Raw genomic sequence first — 12,045 nt, forward strand, 5'->3', positions numbered from 1 at the left:
CTTTGTGCACTGGTGTGCAGTCATGTTGGAACAGGAAGGGGCCATCCTCCAACTGTTCCCATAAAGTTGGGAGCATGAAATTGTCCAAAATGTCTTGGTATGCTGAAGCATTAAGAGTTCCTTTCACTGGAACTAAGGGGTCAAGCCCAACCCCTGAAAAACAACCCCACACCATAATCCCCCCTCCACCAAACTTTACACTTGGCACAATGCAGTCAGGCAAGTACCGTTCTCCTGGCAACCGCCAAACCCAGACTCATCCATCGGATTGCCAGACAGAGAAGCGTGATTTGTCAAGTATTGCGTGTCCCAATACTTTTGGCAATATAGTGTATATTGAGCTACATATGTCATGATTAATGTCCGCTGCATCGGACTAAAATATGCAATTTGGCATCACATTACATTAGAATTATAACCATAGAAAAACATGCATCTACACCAACCATGCTCAATGCCTTCATATATGCTAGTAAAAGACAAAAATGACAACAAGAAATATGAATTCTTTAGCTTTATTTACAGGCAATAGTGCTCAATCGATGTAACCATGCAGTTACACAGAGAATATGTTGGAGATTGATCGTTTCCTTCATGTTTTATGTTTATAACAGTGGGAAGAAGCTAATACTGATGCAGGAGAACAGCAGGTCTCCAAAAGTAAAAGTACATCTATACAAGCTGACTACATCAAACCAGTTTAGAATATAAAAATCAGCATATTCCAGGTAGGCGTGTTCATTTCAAGAATGTCTCGCATCCAGGCTACTGAAAAAAATAAATACCTACAATATATGGTCTCTTTCTCGTAGTCAATATTACTACACACAGAAAGCATATACTTTGCATATATTTGTTAACATTTTTGTTAATGATGGAAATAGATAAATCTTAGTAACATATATACAAAGCTGTAACACACTGTACCGGCATTCAAAAACCCTTACTTACAACTGAGGACGCATCTGGAACAAGTTACAATCAAAAAGTTCTTAAACCGTTTATTTGTTGTGTGTGTTGAGTGTTTAAGCCTCACAGTAGCATCTACATGCCATAAAGCTATTAAATGGATACAACATACTGTGCATAAATATGTATGCATATATGGAGTACACATACTACAAATATTTTTGATGCAAAGTGTTTTTAAACAGTCAATTGTCCCAAAGCACTGCCCGTTACAACATTCTTAATGAATGGATCATAATCATAATGCCCTAAAAGCATTACATTTCCCACCAGCTGTACTTCAAACATCAAGAGATGCTTGCCAGTAGAAAATCTAGAGCTTATTACTGATACTGTATGTACGGTGTTGAGGTGTCAGGTTGTTCCTATCTCACATGAGGATCATTTATACAGCATACTTATAAAAAGTCCTGGTGGTAACAGACAAACATACCAAAATATGTTTAACATCGGATATAAAAAAACCTATATATACATTCTAAAAGAAAATGTACAATGTACAAATACATAAATATATAAATATAGCATCTGTTATACAAAAATAAATATTTTCTCTTTCTTCCCCCCTTTTTTTCTACAGTTTCATCCATCTTTTGGATCATCCCTTGTCCCTTGTCCCTCAAGCTGCTTCATGTTCTGTGTTGTTCCCACTTCCTGTTGCTCTGCATCTTGGAGCAACCGGTTTATGCCTGTATCAACTGTTGTTAACAGGGGCAAGTCTGTGGGAAATAAAATGTATTTAGATTACTCAACTTCATGTTACAATTTTATATTAGGTGTTTTTTCAAATGCTAAATTTGATGTTTGACTATTTTCACCCCTTGCATAATTATCAATTATATGCATTTAACAATTTTTCAATAACAAATTAAGAAAAAGAGTGCTGAACATGTGTAGCTGCAGGGTGAACCGGTCCAGGCCAGATAATATTAGGCCACCTTAATTAATTTTCTCTCATTTTCAAATTGCAGTTACTTTTGACATTGCCTTTATCGTAACACAAAATAACTGAACGCACCGGCAGTGACCTCCCCATCTAAATGAACTGCTTCAGTGAGGGAGTGATCAGCCTGCATGGAGTCAGGACTTTGAGATGGATGAGTAGGTCTCGATAATCTGAGAACCTGCAAGGGGGAATCATCAGGCCCACAGCATCCCTCTTCAGGACAGCCAGACACCCTAAAAATAAGAAAAAAAAAGACCATGAATAAACTTAAAAGTCCCAGCATAACAGTCACCATGAAACAGCATTTGCAACCCAGTTAAATTCCATAAATGTGACAAACAATCAAAGATGAATAAAAATGTAGGACAGGACTTGATTTTCTCCATCAGGAATTTGTCAGATCAAAAGCACCTATTATGCTTTTTTTATTGTTCCTTTCCTTTATTGTGTAATATTGCCGTTTGTGCATGTAAACAATCTGTAAATTTACAAAGTTTACACCAAAAGGAGTTAATCTCTCCAACAGAAAACACTTGCTGCCTTGTTTGTAGCCATGCCGACTTTGCTGTCACCATGTTACACATTTGGATGTTGACCCGCCCCCAAAGAACAGTTTGCTGATTTTGCTTTGTCGAGGAGATCAAACTCCGATATGACAATACAGACGCCATAGTTACCATAGATATAATACGGTTTACAGCTGCTAATGAAGCCTCAGGAGCTAAAATCCAATTATGGTAATGGCCGTTACATTTCCGACTCTAAGTGGTGGACCAATCACAACAGACTGGGCCAGCTGACCAATCAGAGCAGACTGGATTTTGTGGAAAGATGGGTTTTTAAAAGGACCACTGAAGTGCCTTGTAAAGCGCAGCATTATTCAATATGTTGACGTAATTTCCATTGAAACAGTAAGACAGGGCGGGACATATCGAACAGCTCCTCCCCTTTTTTTAAAATAGCCAAAAGCATTTCATTTATATCACAGCTCGGCCAGAGCTGTTGAGCTCAGTAAAGCTTTAGTTTCCTCCTCCTAATCTCCATATTGCTTTAAAATACAGCATTCTGTGCAGAATTCAAATGTGTCCGATACATTTTGTGGTCTGCGCAGTCTCGCGCATATGATCTACTCTGTGCTGTCGTGTCTCTGGACCGGAGCAGACTGTGTGCACGCTGTGGCGGTTCGTATGATACTAACGTGAAACCAGACTTCATTCGCCCCAATGGAAAGCAGATTTAAACGATATATGTACCATTCACCATTTAGAAAGTAGTAAATGTGTGAACAAGTGACCGATTTTAGCCACAGCTTCAGCATCTATTTATAATTTAGGGGGTGGGACGCTTTAGATTCTAGATAGCATTTGAATAGTTAGAAAATCTGATGAGAAGCTAAAGTGCAGGATGTCATCAAAAACCATTGATCTATATTGCCTATATCTTCTAAATGTGAATTTTGTCATTGTTTTGGAGCACACTAGCTTATATAATCTTATGGCTAACATATCCATACTAAAAGCCAAAAAACTTCAATTTTGATTTCATGGTGACTTTAAAGAGATACAATCTAAAACAGAGCATTTCAGGCTGAGGGTTGAAAGAATTTCTGCAGCAATGTACAGTATGAGACAAATTATAATAGTTCAAAATTTAAATAATTTAAAGGTGCCCTAGAATTAAAAATTGAATTTATCTTGGCATAGTCAAATAACAAGAGTTCAGTACATGGAAAAGACATACAGTGAGTCTCAAACTCCATTGTTTCCTCCTTCTTATATAAATTTCATTTGTTTAAAAGACCTCCGAAGAACAGGCAAATCTCAACATAACACCGACTGTTACGTAACAGTCGGGGTTTACGCCCCCAATATTTGCATATGCCAGCTCATGTTCAAAGCATTAGACAAGGGCAGGACGTCTGGATGTGCACAGCTGAATCATCAGACTAGGTAAGCAAGCAAGGACAACAGCGAAAAATGGCAGATAGAGCAATAATAACTGACATGATCCATGATAACATGATATTTTTAGTGATATTTGTAAATTGCCTTTCTAAATGTTTCGTTAGCATGTTGCTAATGTACTGTTAAATGTGGTTAAAGTTACCATCGTTTCTTACTGTATTCACGGAGACAAGAGCCGTCGCTATTTTCATTTTTAAACACTTGCAGTCTGTATAATGCATATATAACAGTATACAATACTCACATAATCCGACGCATGCATGCAGTATGCATGACAAACACTTTGTAAAGATCCATTTTGAGGGTTATATTAGCTGTGTAAACTTTGTTTATGCACTGTTTAAGGCAAGTGCGAGCTCCGGGGGCGGAGAGTACGAGATTTAAAGGGACCGCAACCTAAATCGGCGCATTTCTAATTATGCCCCAAAATAGGCAGTTAAAAAAATTAATAAAAAAAAAAATCTATGGGGTATTTTGAGCTGAAACTTCACAGACACATTCAGGGGACACCTTAGACTTATTACATCTTTTTACATCTACATCTTTTTACATTACATCTTGTAAAAAAACATTCGATGGCACCTTTAAATGTATTGAAGCAGACCCCAAAAAATACAATTAAGCACTTTTAAAAGAGAACAATATGGGCACTTCAAAAGGGCGTGTTCTATAATAAAACAAAGCAATAGTAGAATTCTTACCCGTTACAGTAATTGCGGATATGTGGTTGCGGATTGGGAAGTTTCTGAGGTAACAACGCATCACACTCAAACTCATAGTCAGCATCCTCCTACGAGAGAGGCAAGAGATTAAACATCAATGCAATATAATATCCTTTGCTGGTCTAACACAGCAGGCCGAGAAGGGCTGAATATCACAAAACATTATAGTGCAAACTTACCCGGTGTCCAGGAAGGTGCTGTGTAGTGTGTTTCCCATTGGGAATATATTCTCCTTTAGGAGCGTAGACAGTGTGGGCAGGTGTCAGGTGAGGGTCTACAGGACAAGGCCGACCCAGAGCCAATCCCTGCAGGGGTACCATGGTGTACTGACATGGAGAAACTGTAGCTGCCAACGCTGGAAAGCGCATGTCTAAAGTTTGTTCTGAAATAAAGAAAAATACAAAATTCATCCAGGGTTCCTTGTCTTAACTTTAAATCCCTAATTACGATCTTTGACTTTTAATGTTTCTAAACCTGCACTCACTCTGTTTGGCCCAAACTCTCCACAGACAGATTGGGATGAAGGCTACGATGATGAAAACGAATGCTCCGAGTACCACACCCACAATGAGGTAAGGCAGATCACCAGGCCGGGGAACAGGGTTTCCTGGATGGTCGGGTCTGGACGATGATGTCTCTGGAGGTGTGGTCCTCTGGTGAGGGCGAGCTGTAAGTACACACAGATGTTCACACTTATGATCTGTGTTGTCAGAAAAGATCTTTGTTCTGGAAATTGGCCGAGGTGCGGTTCGGAATGTGAGTGTGGAAACAAACCTTTAGTTTCTAAAATGACGACATTTCCGAACTCGCTCTCGCCCCCTTCGTTAAAACACTGCATCTTAATGTCGTACGCCGTTTCAGGCTGTAGGTCTGTGATGGAGTGCCAATAACGGTCACCTAAAAAGAGCACCGAACCATTACATTTTATATTCCTTTAATATTTAATTGAGAAATTAAAAAATAAAGGAAGTACATGACTTACCTTCCACTATGTCCTTTTTATAGTCACTGTCATTGTCGCTATCGGTGGGTCGATAGAAGATGTAGAAGCCATAAATGGGGGTGTTATTGACTGGCGTGTACTGCAGAGAGAACAGAAATATTTATTTCAAGGTCCGACAATCTTGTGACAACAAACAGGTTAGATTTCTTGAATTTGACAATGTAAAAGTGTTTACTAAGGAACGCTTACAGTCCATTTCAGGATGATCGTGGTCTCATTGATGGCTTCATTGTAGGTGATGTAGGGCCCGTCGATGGGACGTCGGTTTGGTGCACCACTGCCCACCACTGTGTAGGCTTTAGAGGCAGCGCTTGGTGGACTCTCTCCCAAAACATTAACGGCTAAAACTCTGAACTTGTATGATGTTCCTGCGATGCAATGGAAAGAAAAAGGAATAAGTCAACTGCTGGGTTTTTAAGATCATGAGGAACATGAGTTCAGTCAAGTGTGTCGAACATTCATTGGTTGTGAACTGTCCAATGGCAAACAAATTAGGAAAAGCTACTTGCCAATGCTTTTTTTTCCCCTTTTAAATATGCAACTTAAAGTTTTGTTTAAAAATGAGTTAAATTAGATTTTGGTTACATTTAACTAATATTAAAAGTTAACTAAACAGTTTTAATTGTCAATTTAAAAAGTGATTTATTAACTTGTTTTGTTGTTACATTAAAATATCTTTTAAAACAAATAAATAAACACTTAAATTTGCAGATTTTTTTGTCAATTTTAAAGTGATTAAATATTTTAATGTTACATTTAACTACAATTTTAAGCATTAATTAAAATTTAAAATTTGTATATTTTAAATTTGATTTATTTATTTGCATTTTTTACTTTGAGTTAATAAAAACAGAATGAAGGATGCAATTTCGCACCATATTTCACCATATTATTCACCATATTATTTCACTTTCGGCATCCGCCACTGAAAACCTTTAATCAGCTGATCACTTATGTGAAGATGATATAAATCTCACCTTTTTCCAGGCCTGTTATCTCAACTGAGAGGCGAGAGGGAGGGATATTGTTTACAGCCACCTCCCACTCTCCACTGCCTTTCTTCAATTTCCTGTACTCCACACGGAATGACTGGATGGGGAATCCACGGTTCCCACGAGGGATCCACGTCACATAGGCTGAGGTCTCAGTGGCCATGGAAACAGTGGGTCTGTCTGGAGCTTCTGGCGCTGAAAAAAAAAAAAAAAGAAAAGAAAAGAAAGATTGTCAATAAAATAACAGTAATTTTAGCATAATTTATTCTAATAATAATAATAATAATCCGAACAATCAGTGACTGATAAAAATTAAATATTTTATTGTTAGTTCCTTAGTACTTTACTGCAGCCTTAAAGAAATACAGCAAGCTTATATTATATTATATTATCATCATAGGGGCAAATGTATACTCACGTGTGAGACGAGGTGGCGTCTCTGGCGTTTTTGGAGGCCCTGTGTGTCCTCCTCTTCGCCCTGCAGACCAAAATTAAAGAGACACTTTAATTCACTACTGTATTTCATTTTTCAAACTTCTACTCAGATATTTAAAAAAAAAAAAAAAAAAAAAAAAAAAAAGAAGTATAATTTGTTACTCTCTGAATACTTGATTCTAACTGGTAGATCATTCTGAGGTGGAATATTTTTGTATAATGACCACTAAATTGTAAATGTTTATTATAACTGACTACCTTTTTTAAGACAAATTAAACAAACAGTTTTAAAATATGCATATTTATATGTCCAAGTAATTTATTCATTAATAAATTCATTATTCATTCGTTACATTTAATTGACAATTCCTCTTTTTCATACCACTATCTTATGAATACTCAATCCTGATTGGTCAATCTGAGGTGAAGTATGATTACTAGTGCTACTAAAGTGTATAACTGATTGCTGGTACATTTAACTATCTTTTCAAACACAAATTGAATTGACAAATAAATATGCATATTTAACTGTTCATCTTAAAAATTATTTTACATTTAGCAGCATTTTTAAGCAATAGAGTTTTAAATATGTCTCTTATTTATTTACATTTTATATAGTTTTGTAATTAATAACCTGATAATTGCTCCTGTTGATTCTAAAATCTTTGAAATTCTGATTGGCAAACCATGGCATTAGTTGGTCAAATATTTAGGCATAAAAGTTTTAATTTCAAACCCATATTTTTGCCAGTTTATTTAGTTATAATTTAAGTAGACAAGTAATATGTGGGAGAAAAATGGGTCATTATAGAAAAATAAACCACTAAAGAAGATGCAAAGCCCTCCTCTAAACAAAGGGAACTTGATCTCGAGTATATTTAACATTAGAAAAACAAATTTTCATATGTTGATGCAGAAAGGTAATCTTGAACTAGCTGAATGGCTGTATACATTTGCCTGTTCTAAAAGTCATCATCGCGGGCTGCCCGAGTCCAGCGCAGTTCTTAGCGGCCATCTCCACTTCATAGAGGCTGGCAGGCAGCAGTTTGGTAAGAGTCAGCTTGTTCTGGGAGCCTGAAATGGTGTTAGTGGTCCACTCTCCGGGAGATTCTCCAGCCTGTCAGACAGAAAAGTACACACAATAATTCAGAAGAGTGGAATCACATGACAAACATATCGTAGAGTGAACTGGGCAGTGTTGTACCTTTCTGTACTTGACGACATACTCCAGCACAGGTGCTCCTCCATCATGACGGGGTTTCCAGGTAAGTTCGTAGTAGTCGGCCTTTCCTGTGCGTGGCTGACTAGAGATGATTGGAGCTTCGGCGGGGGAGACTCTGACCTCAGAGCAGTCGAAAGGCAGAACTGCACTGGTGGCCACAGGCTTCACAGGTGGCTGTTCCCGCAGAACTTTATCTGGGCTCATCGGTCGAATCAAGGGCAGCTTGCCTGATCGTGAGGGCACTGAAATAAAGAATAATGAATAAAATTAAATAAAAATACAATAAACAATAAAAAAAACAACAACAATAATAATAATAATTCCATTTTATTATTTATGTACTTAAATAATATTTTATATTAATACTTCAATATTATTAAATTGGAGATAATTATATTCTATTCACTTTTGTTTATAAATTTTAGAATGTTAAATATTAACACTACTATTAATATTATTAGCAGTAGTAGTAAAAAGAAGTGATTTTGATATTTAAGCATTTGGCAGATACTTTTATCCAAAGCGACTTATACTGAATTTAATGTATACTTTCCCTGGGAATCAAATATTATAACAATTATATAGTAAAAATAATAAATAATCCTAACTTTTATCATTTTTAATAAAGTGTTTTATACCTGTTGGGACAGTGAGAAGTCTTGTGGCTGCTTGTGAGCTGCCCACACCATTCTCCGCCATGCACTGGTACATGCCATCGTCCTGCGGCCCGACGTGGAGCACACGCAGCACCTGTGAGGTCACCCGATGGCGAGGCGACGGGCTCAGGGGCTGAGCGTTGTGGAGCCACACAACAGTGGGAGTGGGCTTGCCCCTCACCTGACAGCTGAAACGCACCGTGTCGCCCCATGCAACGTCTTGCTGCTGCAGCTCGACACGCACCTGGGGAGGCTCTGAAAGACAAAAGAAGGGAATTTTAGAAAGATGAGTGAAAACACGAGAAAAAAAAAAATGCATTTGGATTGTTTAGCAGCACAAAACACGAGTGCTGTTTTTGATGGCATGCTGCTGCAAAGGAGTCTGGGATGGACTGGGTTCTCTCACCCTCTCCAAAAACTTGATGGTTGGATGCTAGTGAATCAGCTCAAGCTCATTACAGCAACAGCAAGAGCGGCTTAATTAATCACAGCTGCCGTGAGACGAGCCCACAAAAACAACCTCATCAATGTCTCAGAAACTCAATCCTTCACTCACTCACACACACACACACTTACTTTGTTCAGTAAATGTACTGTGGGTTCTTTTAGATGCTTATTATCACATTTATTCACTAAGCCCGCTGGTTCTGATACATGCTTATTACCGTAAAGCAGCATTAAATGACTGGAAATTGAAATTGTGCCACCACACACATAAAATGTTCCATCACTGCCCTGGTTCCTGCTTTTCATACCCCACTACATTTGAACAAATAATCAAATAACCTAAGAGACACTAGTCAGGTGATGTTCTGCCAGTTGAACAGTTACAACAAAAACAAATGTTTTTTTTTTTTTTTTTAGAACCATGAATTTTAACAATACACAGTTATTAGAGCAATTATAGTTATTGATCCATTTTAAATGGATGGGAAAAATAAATTGTAACAACATTAATACATTCTGGAAAAATTTCATTGTGATACCCAGTGCATTAACTAATGTTAATCTAGTTTAATGTATAAATATGAAGCATAGATATAAACTACATCCAGAAGTGAGGGGTCAGTTTTTTTTTGTTTTTTTAAAGAAATTAATACTTTTATTCAAATTAAAAGTGACTGTAAAAGACATTTATAATGTTAAAAAAGATTTATTTTCAAATAAATGCCATTCTTTTATACTTTCTATTTATCAAAAAAAAAAAAAAAAGTATGATGGACCACACAAAACTCTTGTGGCCCCATAGTGTGAGATTCTTTCTCTCTAGAAATCATACTCACCAAACACCTGCACGTCGTACAGCACCGTAGCAGAACTCGCAGAGCCAATGCCGTTATCAGCGTTACACACGTAAGTGCCCGAGTCGCTCTCGCTTGCCGCATCAATCAACAAGTTACTAAGTAAGAAGCGTGTGTTGTTATGATTTCGCAAGTCCAGACCGTCCTTAGCCCATGTGACCTGGGGAGTGGGAATGCCGCTGGCCACACACTCGAGCACAAGCCGCTGGCCTTTGTTCACCATAATGGACCGAGATGCAGGTGGATAGATAATACGCGCGGCCTCAGATGTTGAACCTAGACAAGATAATACATGTCAATTGTATGTCAACAAATGTGACAGAATGTGTTCATTTTATGTTTTGTGTCCACTTACGTCGTATTCTAAGACGATCGGTAGAAGTGGAGGTTTTTACTTCCTGGGTGACAGGGTTGTAAGCAGCACATATATAGGGGCCCTCATCGTCTTGTGTAGCGTTTGCTATCTGAAGGTTTCCTGATGGCATGATCAGGTAATTCCCTAGGACACGATCAAAGAACCAATGAGTATAAGCTAGTATAAACAGATTTCTCAACAGAATCTAATTTAAGAATCTAGAACATTCCTTAAGGTCATTTCCTTGAATCTAAGCTGTGATCTTCACCATCATTAAACTGAATATTTGAACAACTAGAGTAATTGCAAGAAAGACAATCATGCTAACAGGCAGTGCTTTGTTATGTGGACAAGACCAGACAACACACAAAGAACTTGATGAATCTCAACAAGACAAGAGCTGTCAAACACCCAAATACCAGAATCGGCTAGTGTGCAGTTCTAAAATGGCAGAAATAATTGAAGTAAATCATATTTGAATTCAAATTATGCAGCGCTTAACAGATCCAATGATGGCTCAGATAAAATTGTGCTTAAATTTTAGCCATAAATCTGGAGAGCAGAAGTATTCTTATTTCTTACTACATAGTATACTACTGAGTTACAGTCAAATGTCTGTGCCTAGCTACCGGAGTACTTCTTAGCTCAGTAGTACCTTGGTAGCTAGTTGGAAACATAAACTTTTTAACTTATTTGCTCAGCAAGAAGCATATCATCCTAGATGTTCATGTCTGCCTTTCTTCAGTCAAAAAGAAATTAAGGTTTTTGATGAAAACATTCCAGGATTATTCTCCTTATAGTGGACTTCAATGGCCTCCAGACAGCTGAAGGTCAAAATTACAGTTTCAGTGCACCTTCAAAGGGCTTTAAACGATACCAGACGAGGAATAAGGGTCTTATCTAGCAAAAACGATCGGTCATTTTCAGAAAAATACAACTGTATATGCTTTATAAACACAAAATATCACCTTGAACGTACTTCTGCTTTCCGCATTCTTCAAAACGCTTACGCTGTATGTCCTACGCCTTTCCTATTCTACCTACGGAAAAAAAACGAAACTGGCGCCGCGTTCGTTCCGTAAGTAAAATAGGGAAGGCGTAGGACATACAGCGTAAGCATTTTGAAGAATGCAGAAAGCGGAAGTACGTTCAAGGCGATATTTTGTGTTTATAAAGCATATACAGTTGTATTTTTCCGAAAATGACCGATCGTTTCGCTAGATAAGACCCTTATTCCTCGTCTGGTATCATAAGGAGAATAATCCTGGAATGTTTTCATCAAAAACCTTCATTTCTTTTCGACTGATGAAAGAAAGACATCTTGGATGACATGGGGGTGAGTAAATTATCAGGAAAAGTTTATTTAAAAGTGGACTAATCCTTTAATGGCCATTACAGCACCCCTTGTGGCAAAGATGAGAATGCTCGCCCTTACATTGCTTTGTACATTGTAATCTGACATTTAAGAATGAAACTGAGT

At 37.7% G+C, this 12,045-nt stretch overlaps 1 protein-coding gene across 2 annotated transcripts in view; it reads right to left on the reverse strand.

Annotated features, from left to right (window-relative positions):
- Positions 1 to 501: 501 nt before the first annotated feature.
- boc (BOC cell adhesion associated, oncogene regulated) overlaps positions 502 to 12,045 on the reverse strand; it is a 30,644-nt gene continuing 19,100 nt past the window's right edge. Inside the window, exons 5-19 of one of the 2 annotated variants that reach the window (XM_048174650.1) lie at positions 10,566 to 10,709; positions 10,193 to 10,486; positions 8,892 to 9,164; positions 8,236 to 8,495; positions 7,989 to 8,148; positions 7,015 to 7,074; positions 6,582 to 6,791; positions 5,794 to 5,972; positions 5,584 to 5,683; positions 5,376 to 5,498; positions 5,086 to 5,268; positions 4,781 to 4,983; positions 4,581 to 4,669; positions 1,988 to 2,148; positions 502 to 1,688 (exon numbers count right to left, since the gene is read on the reverse strand). In XM_048174650.1, the coding sequence (XP_048030607.1) occupies positions 1,552 to 1,688; positions 1,988 to 2,148; positions 4,581 to 4,669; positions 4,781 to 4,983; positions 5,086 to 5,268; positions 5,376 to 5,498; positions 5,584 to 5,683; positions 5,794 to 5,972; positions 6,582 to 6,791; positions 7,015 to 7,074; positions 7,989 to 8,148; positions 8,236 to 8,495; positions 8,892 to 9,164; positions 10,193 to 10,486; positions 10,566 to 10,709 (2,576 nt within the window). In that variant the 3' untranslated portion in view covers positions 502 to 1,551. Of the gene's footprint in view, positions 1,689 to 1,987; positions 2,149 to 4,580; positions 4,670 to 4,780; positions 4,984 to 5,085; positions 5,269 to 5,375; positions 5,499 to 5,583; positions 5,684 to 5,793; positions 5,973 to 6,581; positions 6,792 to 7,014; positions 7,075 to 7,982; positions 8,149 to 8,235; positions 8,496 to 8,891; positions 9,165 to 10,192; positions 10,487 to 10,565; positions 10,710 to 12,045 lie in introns of both variants that reach the window. The other variant, XM_048174649.1, reaches the window with a different exon arrangement.

This window comes from Megalobrama amblycephala, linkage group LG22 (genome assembly GCF_018812025.1).
Source record: "Megalobrama amblycephala isolate DHTTF-2021 linkage group LG22, ASM1881202v1, whole genome shotgun sequence".
In the NCBI taxonomy this organism is placed as follows: domain Eukaryota; kingdom Metazoa; phylum Chordata; class Actinopteri; order Cypriniformes; family Xenocyprididae; genus Megalobrama; species Megalobrama amblycephala.